Source organism: Mytilus californianus, unplaced genomic scaffold, assembly GCF_021869535.1.
Source record: "Mytilus californianus isolate M0D057914Y unplaced genomic scaffold, xbMytCali1.0.p SCAF_1, whole genome shotgun sequence".
NCBI classification, from domain to species: domain Eukaryota; kingdom Metazoa; phylum Mollusca; class Bivalvia; order Mytilida; family Mytilidae; genus Mytilus; species Mytilus californianus.
This window is the reverse complement of record NW_026262581.1, coordinates 11,716,705-11,734,225: the sequence shown is the minus strand read 5'-3', so window position 1 is coordinate 11,734,225 and position 17,521 is coordinate 11,716,705. Positions and strand designations below refer to the sequence as shown.

The 17,521-nt window shown below is 33.3% G+C and overlaps 1 protein-coding gene across 2 annotated transcripts in view; it reads left to right on the top strand.

The window, feature by feature from the left end:
* The window catches only part of LOC127700280 (coiled-coil domain-containing protein 178-like), a 34,263-nt gene extending 24,089 nt beyond the window's left edge, over nucleotides 1-10,174 (top strand). For both annotated transcript variants that reach the window (XM_052203805.1, XM_052203727.1), the window contains 7 exons: nucleotides 1,087-1,179; nucleotides 1,795-1,908; nucleotides 4,274-4,419; nucleotides 5,117-5,202; nucleotides 5,954-6,027; nucleotides 7,127-7,276; nucleotides 8,312-10,174. In XM_052203805.1, the coding sequence (XP_052059765.1) occupies nucleotides 1,087-1,179; nucleotides 1,795-1,908; nucleotides 4,274-4,419; nucleotides 5,117-5,202; nucleotides 5,954-6,027; nucleotides 7,127-7,276; nucleotides 8,312-8,611 (963 nt within the window). In that variant the 3' untranslated portion in view covers nucleotides 8,612-10,174. The remainder of the gene's footprint in view (nucleotides 1-1,086; nucleotides 1,180-1,794; nucleotides 1,909-4,273; nucleotides 4,420-5,116; nucleotides 5,203-5,953; nucleotides 6,028-7,126; nucleotides 7,277-8,311) is intronic.
* Nucleotides 10,175-17,521: the final 7,347 nt, after the last annotated feature.

Here is a 17,521-nt window from a genome sequence, read left to right as displayed (position 1 = left end):
TGATTTAGTGGTTTTAATACATTGAAGGCAGTACATGGATTAACTATTTATGACTAACACTTTCTTTATGAAGTATTAACTATGTGTGCATACTTTTGTTCAAAGGCTGCAATTTTTATTAAATGTGCTGATAAAAATTATTGTCTTATGCTTTCAAAATTTCTTACTGTTCATAGAAAATACTTATCACATGTTTTTTTTTTTATATTGATCATTCATTTTTTTGTTTCTATTCCAATCATTCAATATTACAGAAAATTGAAATATTGTTTTGTTTTGGTATTGACATTGAATGAATTACTGTAAATTCAGAAATTATTGCGTGCATTTATTATTGTGATTTTTGAAGAATTGACAAAAACGTAAGTTTAATTATTGGGATTTTAGGAAAAGCTTCATACATAAATATGTATCAAAGATCAGAATGCGAGTTCTTATTACAATGTATTGCGATACTCAAGGAGTTGCATTATTCGCATTAATAAAAACCTCATATTAATTTCTGAACAATGTACTTAAAGATTGAGGATTATTAAAGTTATTAAGAAAGAATTCAGAATCATTTCAAAAATTGCATGGATTATCTCCCTTGTAATATGATAAATGATGTCAGTCCAGGTGTCAACATGGAGGGCATGGGTCATTATTTTTTACCCTTAATCTTTTTTTCTACAAAGAGAGGCAGACCTCTCCCTTTTTCAAGGTTACCAGGTTAAGGATAAGGGCACACTAGCTAAAAATAGATAGTACATTTTGAATCATGCAACAAATCTTTAGCAAATTTTAATGGATAATGTTGATGAGAAGATGAAAACTTTTGCGGAGTTTGAGCTAACTAGTTCAAAGATCATGGCCAAAGTTGCTACAAATAACTGAAATATTTTATCATTTTGGTTTCAAAATGTGATTGGAGAAAGGTATTTGTCTTACTTTTGGAGCTGTTATTGGTGCAAATAAAATACTAAACATTTGTTTTTCAAATACCTTGGTTCCAACTTGGCTATTTCACCTCTATTGTCAGTCCAAGAAATTTAGCAGTAATTAGTGTCTCAATGAAGTAAAGACATATGATATATATATTTACAGGCACAGAAAGTAGCCAATGAAGTGCAGACAGCTGTTCATACTGTTTTAACTAAAGTAGAAAAACTCAGATCAACAAAGAAGGAAAAAACAGAGGTAAAAACTCAAACAGATTTGTTTGTTTCGTTACAATTTTTGATGTTATGGACAGTTTCAAAATGACCTTTATAAAGACAACCAAAAATTTCAAGGGACTAAACATAATTTATATTATGAATACTTTCTTTATTATACTTCTGTATTTCGCAAACATTTTCATATACATATGATGCTTGTCAGTAATCTGAATTTTTTTTTTTTATATTTTTATTTCTGTTTCATTTTAGTTGTGACCAAAAACTTTTTGAATAAAAATAGATTGTTTTAAATGTAGAGTTGAAATATGTTTGGACTTTTTAGAACCATGAATGCTTTAAAGTTTATGTATATAGACAATATTTACTTGCATTTATAAGTTTGTCATTCAATATATGACATAATAATAAAATAAATTAGTATTTTTATGTATTTGCATTTATTGAAAGAATAATATTTTGTAGATTATACGGCATTAAAAATGTAAAAGTAACATTTACTGGAAATTCAATGATGAAATTTTATATATTATACTAGCCTTTGAACTTTACATTCCATTCATTTCATTTGCCTACAAATGTGCAATGTGACAAATTGTTTCTTTGATTATCAGAACTTTATATGTTTTTTCTTCAGGCCAAGGACAAAATAAGGCAACAGATGGAAGAGACAGAAAAACAAAAAGAAGAATCAAGGAATAAATTTATGGAGCAAATTAATAACTTGGAACCTCACCATACTCATCTTAAGGTATATTTAGTTGCAGTATAGTGGTTTTGGATTGTATATCATCAAATTAAATATTGGTGCTCTTTATTCAAGTTTTTTTTTTCTATCATGTTTTTCTATCTTTTGCATTTGCCACAACAAACATCAAGTCAACCAATGTAACCATGGGAACATCGAAGAATTTGGTCACACATGGAAATGACTAACTTGTTTAGATAAGGGTTCTCTTAACTGACAGCACATGCAGTGTAGAACATTAGTAGACTTGTTCAGTGTGTGCTTTTCGTATATTGAATTCAATAAAGCACTAGAAAAAATGGGTGCTTATCCCTGATCTGGTAGGTAGATAAAACTTATTCTAATGCAATTATTTTGTATCAATGGTTCTGATTTGATGACAATAAACGTAAAATTTTCTATCTCCCTGTCTGTAACTAAGGAAGCCGACATTTTGAATACCCGAATGTATTGACAGGTGATTTCTTCAATAATAAGCCAAAAAACTCACATTTTGCACCTAGAAATCTTCTTTTTATCAAGTTTTATTATATTCTGAAGCGGACAAGAAGCCAGAAAACGTCCGTTGTTTACGTTTGATGCCGGAAGCATACTTTTGACGTCACCTAGTTTAGGCGCCAAAGAAGATAACATCATTTCGCGGAATTTTCTTTTAATGAATATTTTACACTGAAATAATGACTAAACTTGAATGACTTGCCGATGGACGTCTGCAAAGCTTCAAATACAATACAATTATCTCTAAAGTCTATGGTCATCTTTGTCTGGTAGGTGAGTGGTCTTAGTAGTCGAACTTCTGTATTACTAGCCTGTCAACACTTAGGTTGTGAGTTCGAATCCTGCACAGGGCAGGTGCACTTGACTCCAATCTTAATTGACTAGAATTGTCAGTTTTCCTACAGAAGGTTGGTGGTTCTCTCTGGGCACTTCGGCTTCATCCACCAATAAAAACTGACCGCCACGAAATAGTGTTGAAAGTGGCGTTAAAACACCAATCAATCAATCAATCTTTGCCTGGTGGTAGAAAAACCTTAGTGTTTCGAATGATTTTAACATTTCATGAACTGTAAACTGACAGAAAATGACAGCCTGAATGATATTTTATGTCAGTACAGAAATGTCAGAGATAACAGAAATAACAGAAACAGAATATGTGACATCCAAGAGATCTATTACATGTTAAAGAATTTACTTAACCATGCAATTACACTTATCTATGTTTTCCCCAATTGCTTGCCCCATTATATATGTTGTAAAGTTAGTGGGTAAATAAAGAGAGTCTGAAACATAGAAATGTCTTATTCAAAGTTATTTTTTATTATATCATATATCTTCACACCAAATATAACTGAAGTACACATATTGATTTCTGTAGACTGAAAAAAACCAAGAATGACCATTCAAGGATTGTACATGTACTGATTTTTGTAGTATCTGTTTTTAACTAAACTGTAACTGAAAAATTTAAAGAAAACAGCCTACAATGATGTTTTTTTATGTCTAAACAGTACTTTCTGTCCAAATTTGTCAAATCTTGTTTTTAATGACTGATTCAATTAAAAAAATTAAAACCATCTTTTTTGGGTATGTTTGGCCTCAATTTCAAACAAATATTTATGAAATTTTCAGAACAAGTATGGCAATTATATGACCATTTTAGAAACAGTGTTCTAACTGCAATGGATTGTTAACTTTATTCTAATGAAGTATAATATTTGAAAAAGGTTGTTAATATTAACTAGTCAATAGATGTTACAACATTTCATTTGAGTTCTGCAAAGTCATGTATTCCAAGTTATAAGAGTGGCGTGTTGATGTGTAGAAGTAAGATGCAGGAGTTATACTCAGAATATTGAAAAAAAAATATATATGAAAAAATATACTTTTTTATAATACAGCCCACATTCACGGTAAAGTATTTAATTGAGATTTGAGTAAAAATCTATCAAATCTGTTTTCCTGCTTGATTTGATTTTTATTGAGGATTACAGTTTAAATTTTGTTCCTGGTTTAAACTATTTGAGTTATTTGTTAATGCTTACATTTATTACATATATCAAGTTACCGTTGAATTATTTTTTGAGTGCATGAATTCTAATTTTTCAAAATATATACATTAAAGGAATTCATTGATTATATAAAAACTTATTGATATTGCTATTTTAAGTCACAAAGTTAAATGAAAAATGTAAAATAATATGTGTTTACTGTTTAACAAAATTTGGAAATTATTTGATACTCTAGTACAGAATTAATTTTCAAAGTAGTTCCCTAACACTATAATTTGAATACATTGAATGTATAATTTCAGATGTGTTTTATATGTTCATTTTGATCTTTAAATTAAATCCGTTTTAATTCTGAATAGGATGATGTGACAAAGTTAGAAAAGAGATTAGACTATATGGAATGGAAGACAGAACAGATGAACAAACAAATACATGATATGGACAGGGAAGAGGTTACCTTTAAAAAACTGGTGGACAATGCACAAAAAGCCATAGTTGACTTAGAGTAGGTTTATTTGTTATTTATGTCTTACTTGCCTCATAATGGTTCATCAACTTCTAGAAACAAGCTATAATGATATATGTGTTTTAAGATATATATTAAAGCATTATTTATGTGCAACAGCAATATTTTGTATTGTCCCATGTTCTTTAAGGGTTGAGGGAGGGATGAATAGCATTTTTGTCTTGCTTGAATTTGTTGATTTCTTTGTTCATGTGTTCACCTGTTTTCTTTGGCTTACGCTCAAGTAATTACAATTTATTGGGGAATGATGGTGTCCATGTTTAAACTTGGTTATCATGACTACTAGTATATTTTACATTCTGAATGGTTTTTTTTATTACAGTTCAAATATAAGCAACAAAAATTATAGAGTTCTGGTAATCATTTTGTCAATAGCAACATCTTTAAAAGTTTTGAAGGTACAATGTACATATAAGCTCATAGGGAAACTATCTGCTAAAATGGAAAGCAGTGAAGTACTGCATTCAAAACTTTTAGTTGATACTATATTTTATAAACAAGTAATTCTAACGACTTGCATATTTAAGCAGCAAATATGTAAATGAATGATATCCTCCATGGTCATGAAAACCTTAAAAAAAACTAATCTATTTTATTTTGATACATGTTATGTTATTATTTAGGTTAGGGGATTAGCTAATGTTATTTTCAACTGCTCCTTTGATTCAATTTTCAGAGAAAGAAGACAAGAACTAGATTTACAAATGGAAGCTTTAAAAAAGATTGAAGATGACCTGAAGAAAAGCTATGAAGAAGTCCTAGGTAAATTAAATTAAATCGGTCTTTGTAGTGTATATCTTTTCATTTCATATGTTCTTTGTTTTTATCTCATGTCTATGAAGTCGAAAAAAAGTGAGACAAAGGCGTGCTGTTTCCGATGGAGGCAGCATCAACAATGTATTAGTTTGTGACTAGGTCAGTTTAAGGGGAACTATTAGTGGTAGGTCAATGATATTTAGTATGCAGATGTATTAGCATTGGCACATCTCATTTTCATGGAGATTGTTTGGCTCCCCCTCATTCATGGTTCATTAACTTTGAATGTTTTGCATTATTTACCTGTTAAGTCAATGATATTTGGTATGTAGTTATATTGGCATTTGCAAATCTCATTTCCATGGAGATTAAATGGCCCCACCCCCTCATCATGGTTCATTGACTTTGAAACTTTTACATAGTTTACAAGTTAAAGTTTGTGTTTAGGTTAGTTAAAAGGGAACCACATACGATGAGTCAATGGTATTTGATAAGCAGTTTTATAAGCATTGGCATTTCACATTTCTATGGAGATTATTTGAACCTTCAGTCATGGTTCATTGACTTTGAATGATTTGCAGTTTATGTGTTCAAATATTGCCATTTTAATTTCAACATTTGCATGCATTTATACTATCAAAATATCAAAAAGGGAGACATATCTCTGTCTCAACAGTTTATTACGTATTTTTATGTCCATTATATAACATGTATTACAAATAATATAAAACTTGATAATTAATTATGTTAATTTTAGGAAGAATCAGAGACAATGAAGCTTCCCACAGAAAATTGATAGAGGAAAGAAAGAAATTCTTAGGGGATTCAGAGGTAAATATGCACACAAGTGTATTCATTTTAGGAAGATTTTTTTTTCTTTTTTGGGAGGAAGTTTGCTCATTGCTATAAACCAATTTTATAAAACTTTACATTCAAACTGTGAACAGCTTGGTAATTCATATCTTGTATACAGATACCTTATAGTTTGGTGTTGTTGTCCAAAATATGTTTCATGTCCTTGACCTCATTTTGAAGGTTCAATAACTGAATAACAAGAATATACAAGTTTCCAAATTTTGTGCTTCATTCAGGTACTACAATTAAAAGCTTAACCATATTTGATCAAAAGAATCTTTTTAAGGTGTAGATGTCTGTCTGATATCATATGGGAAACATGATCATGCTTTTATTTTATTGGTTCAATACTCAGCAAGTTTTTTATGGTACGGTCTGGTTCTCAGTTCTTGTTAAAAAAATATCAACTGTATTTTTCTGTATACTGATTAAAAGGTGTATGTGTTCATCTGACAACACTTCAACTGACATTAGTCACAATTTTCAAGTTTTATTGATCAACATTCAGTTTCCTTATTTGGGGATAATTTCAAATGCTAGGAGTAATAGGCCATCTATATGCCTCGTTTCACTCATCCCAAAATAATTTTTTTCTTACCTATATAATGTAGAAAAAAAACAAAAGGTAGACATGGTGTACAAAACTAACTTCTATGTCGCTACTTTCTTGTAACGAATGTATCATTGGTCAAGCGCACCTTACATTTTCTCTATATACTGACTACCAAAATTGTCTGTTTGTAGAAAGGAATTCAATAAATATTACCTTAACTTTTTTGTAAATATCCAAAACTGTTATGGTAAAGGACTGTAAAGTAATAGAACAATTGTTAGCTGAATATGTCTGTTTGACTGGATTCATGTGATATAGACTTTATTTTCATGGTTTATTGAACTATTTTAAGATTTTGCTATCAGGTCAATTTAACAGTAACTATAAGTTATAGCTAAACTATAATGTGTCTATAGAACTATTGTAAGTTGTATCTTTCCATGATTTGACAAGGTTCAACTGGCCTTGGCCTTATCCTCATTATTTTTCCCCCTCTTTTCATATTATAAAATACTATTGTAGGTGCAGAAATCTCACAAACTAGAGATTAATAAAGAACTGGCATCTAAATATAGACGGTTACAGAATGAACACATGATTGTCAAAGATAAAATGATGAATAATTTTGATGACAGGGTTAAGATTGAAGTACAAATTAAAGACACAACACAGGTATGCTTAATAATTCTGACAAAAAAGAAATATATTGTGGACTATATTTCAACGATACTATGATAAGCATAACATTGATTTTAGTATTAAACAAAACATAAATTAATAGCAGCTATTCTTAAAGAGATCCACCAGTCACTGCTAGCATCTGTCATGTTTGAAGACCATCAAATAACAATCGAAATGAAGAACTCCCAATAAAAGTGTTGTTCCTTTGATATATAGATATGGTCTCATGTTCATCTACCACACATTCTTTTTTACCTACCTAAGTATTACATAGGAGTCAGGTACATGTAAATGATTGATTAATTGATGGACGGTTAACATGTGTAAATGAGAAAGCAAATAATAAACCTATATAATTAAAAAAGGCATCTAGAGAAATACATATTTTGGTATTTGATTTAATCATATATTCTAGACACCTACTATCTACTAATTTACTAAACTAAACAAAACATCCAGACAGGGAAACAAAAGGGGCTTTAATCAAACACATAAAAAGTTAATTAATTGCTTTTTTTCTGAAAACAGGGAATTTAATTATTATGCCAATTAAAAAATTCCTGAATTGTGTTTTAATTTTCTGTTAAAATGATCTTTGAATCAAATAGATTATAGGGAACTTATTTTTGTTAGATTAATTTTTTGTAGAACAGAAACAGGTATTTCAGTTTTCATTGGAATGTAAATTTTCATATGCATACTATGATACCTATGGAAACTTATTATAATACAAAACCAAACAGCAATAATGTATTGATTATTGTGTTGTAACATCAATATTGCCTATAAAATTGATAGTTAGTCTCTTCATTATATACAATTTATATAAATACCAAATATATAGTAATTTAACCTAGTTATGAATAAAAAGAGGTGTGTATACGTCAATGAGACACAAACCCAATGTCACTAAAAACATCTGGTGTTATTTTGCTGTTGGGTTGCTGTCTCATGAACATATACTCTCATCATTTTTATTTGTTTAATAGATAAGAAACCTCTACATAATTTTAAATGTTATTATAGTTACAAGCATTACAGAGGAGGATGCATGTAGCCATGTTAGCTTACTTGAAGTATAGAGGGCTCTACAACAGATCTGAACTGGACAGAATGGAGACAGAGACAGACCAAAACAGTGAACAAGTACAACATCTACAGGTCAAGATGGACGAGGCTATAAAACAAATCACAGAGTTCCTCCAGACTCAAGTGCAAGGTGGTGCTGCAGCTAAACGTGTGGCATGGGGGTCTGTAGGGAAAACTTCAAGAGGAGTTGGACTTTCACAGCCTCCTAGTAGACAACCAACTGTTGTTGAAGCATAAGTTATAGCATTTAAATATTATACTGAAATGTGATCAAACATTTTGTGTGAAACTGAGGCTTTAAAAGCCATTATTTTTTTCAGAAATACTTTTAGAAATATGTTGTTGACAGTCTGCTTTGTCCAAATTTCAAATATTAGTAGTATTGAACTATACATATATTTTCTAAAAAATCTTATATGAAACAAAATAAATGGAATCTATCCTGCAAAGGCCATTTTTACTATTCAAAGCAGGAGTACAAAATTTGTATAGTATAGAAATATTGTCTTCATGTATCCTGCTTCTATTGTCAGGGAACGATCATATTCAAATTATGAAGCATGTTTTGTGACCTCTTTATTGTGTCTGCAAAGGCTATGTTGACTTCTTAGAAAAAAAAAAATAGATAACAGGGAATTGTAACACATATCATTTATCCGAGGATAACACAATATGCAGACAATGTCCGAAAACTGTACTCTGTTCAAAACAGAAAAAAGCCTTGCAAGCCTTGCTTTTCTTCCTGTTTTAGAAGCTCACATAAATAAATTTCTTTTCGACAATGTATGTACAGTATATATTTAAGAATATTTGCTGTTGATATCTTATAGAAACATATTAAATGGAATAGTTGAGAAAGTTGGTTAGGATAAAGAAAAATTATAAAAAAAATTGAAAGGAGCATTTTAAAGATATCCTGGGTTTCTTATGCATGCATGGTTATCTGTCCTTTGTAATGTTGCTCCCGAGGGACATGTATTTGTATTCATAAGAACTTTTTATTCTGAGAATTATTAATTATAGTTGTTGGTATGTATTTTCTTAAGACTTTTTTGGTACTATCAGGGTTCTCAGAAACAATGTTTGTGCAATTATAATATATATACTATATGAAATATATTTTGTGAAGGAATAAAAAAATCTTGCAACTGCTGTCACAGGATTATATACCTCAAGCTTACATGAAACTGGGTTCATTTAGAGTGTTGTGAGATATATGAATAATCTTTCTTCAAACAACTGCTAATTTTATATTTTTGTTCTGATAATAATGGTGTTCTTTGATAAAAGTGCACATATTTCCCTATGAAATTCTAGTTCTTTGAAACAGTTTGTAGTATTTTATGAAACAACCAGATTAAGTTAGAACATTAGTTTTTTTAAAACTTATTTGTATTAATTTAATATTTATTATCACTTTAATAGAAAAGATGGTGTTATTTGAATTTCAGAATATTTACAAATAAACAAAGCAATTTATATTTATACATGATTTAACTGTGGATTATTGATTCCTGTACAAAAGTGATGATTGACTTTTTATCTCTGATTGGTTATAAAGTTGATAGCTATCAACCATTTCATAATGAACCAAATGTCTAATTTATAATTTTTAAAACAATCAATAATTTTTACACTGTTCCGTCCTTTGAGCATTTTTGAAAGTGCCTAATTGTGATTTTTTACTATGTGCTCCTTTATTTCAAGCATTGCCAATGTATGAGTGTTTCAACACTTAGAATTCTGTGATAAATTTGTGCTATTAATGTTGATATGTAATAATAAAAAGATAAAAATGTCTGATTGTGTTATATTCTTATTATTGGAATCTCAAGTTTTGTCCTCAATCACAATGCATGTAAGATTGGAAGCCAATAAATCCCAGCTTCAACAACGGAGTGGGGTATACTAGGTTACCTCTACCATTCCTTGCTATATGTATTTTCTTTCACTCAAAATCAAGAGAGGGGTATGAATTAGTGAGATGTGGCTCACACTACATCTTGTTTTCGCAAAAACTAACTAGCAGAAAAGAATATCTTTTTATATTCATTATACAGTCACATGTAAGAGGTAAAAAAAAACTAGATACAAACAAAACACACAATTGGAAAAGAAAGAATGTGGAAAAAATTATTAAACAAGATCATACAAAATATCAAGCAATGTCATGACTAAGAAAATAAATTTTGCTTTGCTGCTTGTAAAACTCTTACCATAATATTACTTTGACACCTAAAAGTTAAACATTAATTGCCCAGCATAACAATAGCAGACCTAAAAGGGTAAAAACCTGAAGCATAAAAATAGCCTACCAATAGCAGACCTAAAAGGGTAAAAACCTGATGCAAAAAAATAGCCTACCAATAGCAGACCTAAAAGGGTAAAAACCTGAAGCAAAAAAATAGCATACCAATAGCAAACCTTAAAGGGTAAAAACATGAAGCATAAAATAGCCTACCAATAGCAGACCTAAAAGGGTACAAACTTGAAGCAAAAAAATAGCAGGCCTAAAAGGATAAAAACCTGAAGCAAAAAATTAGCAGACATAAAGGGTAAAAACCTGAAGCAAAACAAAATAATGCAATCTGATATCTTACTACAGATAGGCACTAAACTGTGTAAAGTAAAATGTTCTATTACAGCAAGGTTAAAGAGCGTTTGTCAGAGTTATATCAAAACTGAATAGAATCCTTGTTCATAGTAATCTAAGGCATTAACCATACCTAATTCAAATCAGGGGGAAAAGTTCACAGAAATATTGACTTCTGTTTCCAATCTGTCTTAGACATCATACTATGAATAGTTCTGTACAAAATGAATCATATAACCCTATTCGATGTCAAAGGTCTAAAGTGAAGTCACTAGAATAATCATTAAACATAGATGTGACTGGATGCTTCGAATTACAGTAACATTGCTATATTTTTTTGGTCTCGAACTAGTACACCTGTAGAGTGCTAGTGTGAAGTTGTCATTAATTAGAACAAGTATTTTAAATCTCTGGAACAGACCATTGTTCAACATCAGCAGGGTGGAACTGGTACCATCTAGCACTCGGTTCCCCTACATATCACCTATAAATCCCTTCATGATTATAAGATTCAAAAGCAGTCAGGATATACCGAAAGTCACTTATTTTGGCATTTACGAAATTCATTGTTATAGTGTCATATCTTCTGTCTTCTTAGTTGAAATAAATTACAACTTGCCCAACCTTGATAGGTGTTATTTAGATCATTGTTGATTGTCATATGTTGAACTCCATGCAGAAGCTCATTTTCAAATATCCTGTCTATCTGGATTGCCGCCTCATTGAAGAATCTCAAATCATTTCATATTTTATTTATTCCAATTGAAGCACTCTCTCGTCACGGTTAGCTTACTTTCTCCCGACACTTCCACGCTGAAAATCATGGTATATAGTATGGGTCTTTAACTAAATGATGAGTTATTCAAATTTTAAAGTAAATTTGGATTTTATTAGATAAATACTTACCATCATAAATTCTGAGTGTAACCCCAATTGCGTCATAGGTCAGATGGAAAATCCCGACTAAAAATAAACGTACTCTCACTGGTCCGGACATACTGTATACCCCTGTTTGCCCATATTCTCCCATTCAATTTCCTCAAGACAGAAACGTAAGGAAAGGGGATGAAGGGGAGGCGGGTGAGACCTATAATTTATGATGGTAAGTATTTATCTAATAAAATCAAAATTTACTTTAAAATTTGAATATTTTATAGCTATAAATTCTGAGTAACAGAATCTAACGTAAAGCTGAATCCCCTGTAACAGAAAAAAACAGGAGGAAAGTTCAATCTTTGTGCTGAAACTACAGGTCCAAGAGAGTATAAACTCTCGGCAAAAGTAGCCATCGATTGGAGGTAATGAGAGATAAAAGAGTTCTCATTTCTCCAGAAACCTGCAGACAGTACCTCTTCTAAAGATGCACTGTTAAACAGAGCCCAGGCTGTAGAGATACCCCTAACATCATGAGCTTTAACATTAAAACCATTCAAAAGTTCTGCCTTAGAAGAACCATAAGCTAAAGATATGCATTTGCATATCCAAGTAGAAATAGTTTTAACAGAAAGATCTGAGATTCCTTTTTTAATAGGAATAAAGAGTCTTGAGCTAGAAACAGAACGTAAACTACTCGTTCTATCCAGATAAATAGAAAGGGTTCTTACTGGACATAAAATTACAGAAATAGAATCGCTAGGGATTGCAGGAATCACGACTGGTTCTGCACCCTTATCCGGAATCTGATTCTTTGCCAAAAAAGCAGGATCAGTTAAAAGAGTAACAGAAGATTTATCCCTGTTAAATCGAAGGCAAGCATCAAAAATAGAGAAGGCATGAATTTCACTCCTTCTCCGTCCAGAAGCCAAAGCTAAAAGAAAACAGCATTTATAGGAAAGAAACTTTAAATCTATTGTTTCTGCTGGTTCAAAAGGAGGAAGTTTTAAAAAGGATAAAACTAGTCCAAGGTCCCACTTAGGAACTAAAGTTTTTTGTCTTGGTCTTTCAAGACTAAAACTACGAACCAAAAAGAGAAATATGCTCATTGTTTCCAAAATCTGGGCCACCAGAAATATGAATAGTTCTTGAAATAGCTGATCTATATCCCTTAATAGTAGAGGGACATAATCCTTTGGATTCAAAAAGAAAAACTAGAAAGTCTGCTAATTGTTGTACAGTGACTTGGAAAGGATCAATTTCCCGCTCACTACACCAATCTGAGAAGATTGACCATTTTGCATCATAGACAATGCTAGTGGAGTCTCTGGCAGACTTTGTGAGATGCTTGGTTGCTCCTTCAGAAAAACCTCTCTTTCTGAGGCTTACCCTGAGAGAAGCCAGGCGTGTAGATGAAGTTTTTCTGGATTTTGACAAAGAACCTTGCCCTTGATTTGAGACAGAAGGTCTGGTCTCAGAAGTAGAACTAGAGGACAAGCACATGATAGGCACAGAAGGTCTGGAAACCAAGACTGTTTCGGCCATGCTGGAGCAATAACTATGATCTTGCAATTTTCTCCTGCTATTTTCTGAAGTACTGGGGAGAGAAACTTGAAAGGAGGGAAGGCGTACCCGAACATTCCTTTCCAAGATATGTTCATTGCGTCTACCGCAAAAGATTTTGGATCAGGAACTGGAGACACAAATGTTGGAAGTTTGTGATTGAGACTGGTCGCAAACAGATCTATCTGAGGTGACCCCCAATGAAGAGTCACAGCTTTGAAAACTACTTGAAGTAGTTCCCACTCCGTGTTTACTGGAGCAAGGGATCTGGATAGAGTGTCGGCTAGAATATTGAGGTGCCCGCAATATGTCTCACCACTAGATGAACCTGGAGTTGAAAACACAGAAGGAGAATGTCTCTGGCTATCTGATAAAGAGAAGGTGAATGAGTTCCTCCCTGATTCTTTAGATAAGCTACAACTGTTGTGTTGTCCGTGGCCAGAATGACTGACTGATTCTTTAGAGACAGTTGGAAATGATTCAGTGCAAGCAGAACTGCTTTCATTTCCAATACATTGATATGCTCTTCCAAAATATTTGGATTCCAGACTCCCGAGATTGTAAGCTCCTCCAGATATGCTCCCCAACCGAGGGTGGAGGAATCTGTGAATAATGTTAGACTGGGAACTTGAGGGGACAGACATATGCCCCTCATTACATTTTTCCGTACTAACCACCATTGAAGATGTGGAAATAAAGGCTGAGTGATTGGAATCAATGCTTCCCATTCTTGTGAAGCTGGAATCCATAACTTGTGCAGATAAAACTGAAGCGGACGAATGTGAAGGCGTCCCAATGGAATTACATCTGCCAGAGACTTCAATAGACCCAGAAGTTGCAAGAATTGACGTGCTGTAACTGATTGAACCGTCAGGAATAAATGTATTTTCTGACATAGTTTTGTAAATTTTTCCTCCGGTGGGAGAACTAGGCCTAGATTGGTTAGGAAATGTTCTTCTCCCAGGAAAACAAAGCCTTGAGAAGGAACCATCTCTGACTTTTTCCAGGAGATGAGGAAGCCTAGAGACAGAAAACAATTGATGACCACATCTGTCTGAACCCTCAATTTGATTGGGCAAAATTCCTTGAGAAGGGAATCGTCCAGGTAGGATTGATTCTGAATAGACAGGGAATGTAGGTGAGCTATAGCTGCCTGCATGATTTTGGTAAAAGCCAAAGGGGCTGTAGACAGGCCAAAAGGAAGAGCCTTGAACTGGAAAACTTTGTTGTTCCAAACAAAGCGAAGGTATTTCCTGTAAGTATGGGAAATGGGAATGTGGAAATAATCATCTGAAAGATCCAAAGAAGTGGTCCACATTCCTGGAAGGATTGAAGTCCTGATTGATCTGTTGGTTTCCATTTTGAAATGGGGAACAATAAGAAAGTTGTTCAGAACAAATAGGTCTATGACCGGCCTCATTCTTCCCGTCTTCTTTGGAACAAGAAAAAGACGGGAATAAAATCCCGGAGACAGAGTTAAGAGCGACACCTCCTCTATTGTAGATTTTTGTAACATTGTCTCGAATTATTGACAGCACATAACAGTCTGGGGTAATTTTCTTCCACTGATTTAGGAAAAAACTTAACCTCCCCCCTACTGGTATTGATTTTTGAGGAACTTGTTGTAAATTTTCCCCTGGTGAAGCTGTCAATAACGTACGAGGGGGCAAGAACCTAGGTACTAGACCCAGGTTTCTTGGGACCTTTAAAACCACCAGAAGGCTTACCTGACCTTTTACCGGAGTTATGGGATTTGTTCTGCGGTTTGCCGTAGTTATTCTTCCTTTTCTTCGCAGAAGAAGGAGGACCACCTGAAGCAGAAGTACTAGTAGAACTAGATGTAGCATTAACCGACCTCTTGTCATTGTTAACTTGTACATTAACTTTGACGGGAGGAGGGTTTTTGCTGAGTTCCTCTTGAACCCGCTGTACGGGTAAACCAAACATCTTGTCAGTAACTGGAGATTTCAGTAAAGAATCTTTCAAAGACTCAGCAACAGAAATGTTTTCAAGAAACGCTGTTAAGCAAATGTCCGGTTGCAGCTAGAAAATGTTCGGCTGTGCCAAGAACTTGAGAAGCACTACGAAGGAGATTCTTAGTCTTTGACCAAACAGGTTGAGTTGAGTGAGACGAAGACCATCTACTGGTTTTTTTCCCAATAAAGATGAAAGAGATTTGTCACAACTGGGAACAAGTCTACCCAGTGAAGGATCAAAGATATCAAAATCCTTGTACTTAACCTGATCAGAAAAGGATGACATTCCAAATCCAGAGATTTTGTTATTAGCAACCTTTTCACTAGCAGAATTAGCGATACCTTCATTAATAAATTGTAAAGCAAATGCCATATGGCCAGATTCAGGAAAAGAATTGTTAGAAGTCACAGTATCCTGAGAAATACCACAGGAAGCTTCAAAAGTTGAAGAAGGTTTCTTGGGCTTGGAAGGAGAGGCAAAAGGGATATGTGCTTCATCCCTCATCAAGGTAAACACCTTATCCCTAGGATCCTTCAAGGATGGAGGATCCTCAGTCTCCTTGGTGGGAGGTTGTTGAGCTGACTTAGAAGAAGGCTCAGGGGCCGTCTTCGATACCTTGGGAGAAGAAGAACTTTCAACATCCTCATCAGTGAGGAAAGCCCTTTCATGACTCCCAGTGGAAACAGAAAGCTCGTCATCCTCCCTTTCATCATATTCTACAGACTTAGCTGGAGAAGGTTGATGAGAAGAAACTGTATTCTCCAGTAGAGACATACGACTGGATAGAGTACTAAATTCAGCCTTGAAAGACTCATCAATGTCCAAAAGTAACTTCTGAGAACCATCCAAAGATGATGCATGTTCAGAACCCTGAGTACCATGAGAAGAGCTAGAAGATTGAGCTCGAGAGTCAGGTACGGTGGTAAAAGGAGCTACTGCAAAAAACTGTGAAAGGGTCGGATAGGTCGCATTACCAGACACCGTTGTCGAGACTCCGGTCAATGTACTGGTAGTTTGGGGGGACTTAACGGTAGTGACCCATCCAGGAGATAGTCTGAACCGGGAATATTTAAGTAAGGACTATTCAAATTAAAGTCCATAATAAAATTTACTTTAGTAAAAAAAAACACAAATAATTTGTTTAGAAATTCAAACTAAACAAGGGAATAAATTTCCAATAATATACACAATATATGAAAAGCAGTTAAGCTATTCAAAAAACTTTACAAACAACTAAACACTTCTCTGTTGAATCTGTAATAATTTGCACGTGTGACCGATGTCGCAGATGGAAATTGAATGGGAGAATATGGGCAAACAGGACCAGTGAGAGTACGTTTATTTTTAGTCGGGATTTTCCATCTGACCTATGACGCAATTGGGGTTACACTCAGAATTTATGATGGTAACGTATTTATAGCTATAAAATCGATTTGGCTGAACTTACACTCGTTATTCTGAATTATCGGCCTTTGTTTGTCAGTAAATATAATTATTTTAAATTGCCTATACGTAACTGGAACATACTTTTTCATAGTATGACCAGGTTTTACAGGACGAGCTCGATTTTACCGCTTGACATTTATTGTATCTGATAATCAGAAAAAAATGCTTTCCAGTTCATTTTATTTATGACGATTAGCTACCATCGGTGATTACCTCCAGATGTATTTGCATCACAACCCAAACATGTGAACTGTGATATATTTAGTCGTATACAGAGACGGATTCAGGGGAGGCGCAGATGGCGTACGCTCTCTTTGATTGGAAAATGTATACCATTTTTTAACACAAAATCGCCCAACAAAATGTTTGCCTCGCTACGCTCGGCGGTATTTATTCTGTCACGTTTAAAGAATTACGCCCCCTATGAAAAATCATGAATCAACCCCTAGTATACATATTCATGATGTGTCAAAAGAATTTACTATGACAATTTTCAAAAGAGTCCTACAGAAACTAAGATTTAGGATCACGTAAACCTGCCACGTTCTTTATATGCCTGTCCCAAGTCAGGGGCCTGTAATTCAGCTGTTGTTTTTGGTTCTATTTGCCATAGTTGTTTGTTTTTGTAGTTTTGGTTTGTCATAAATTAGGCTGTTGCTGGGGTTCTTTTTTTATTGTTTCACATTTTGTCATGT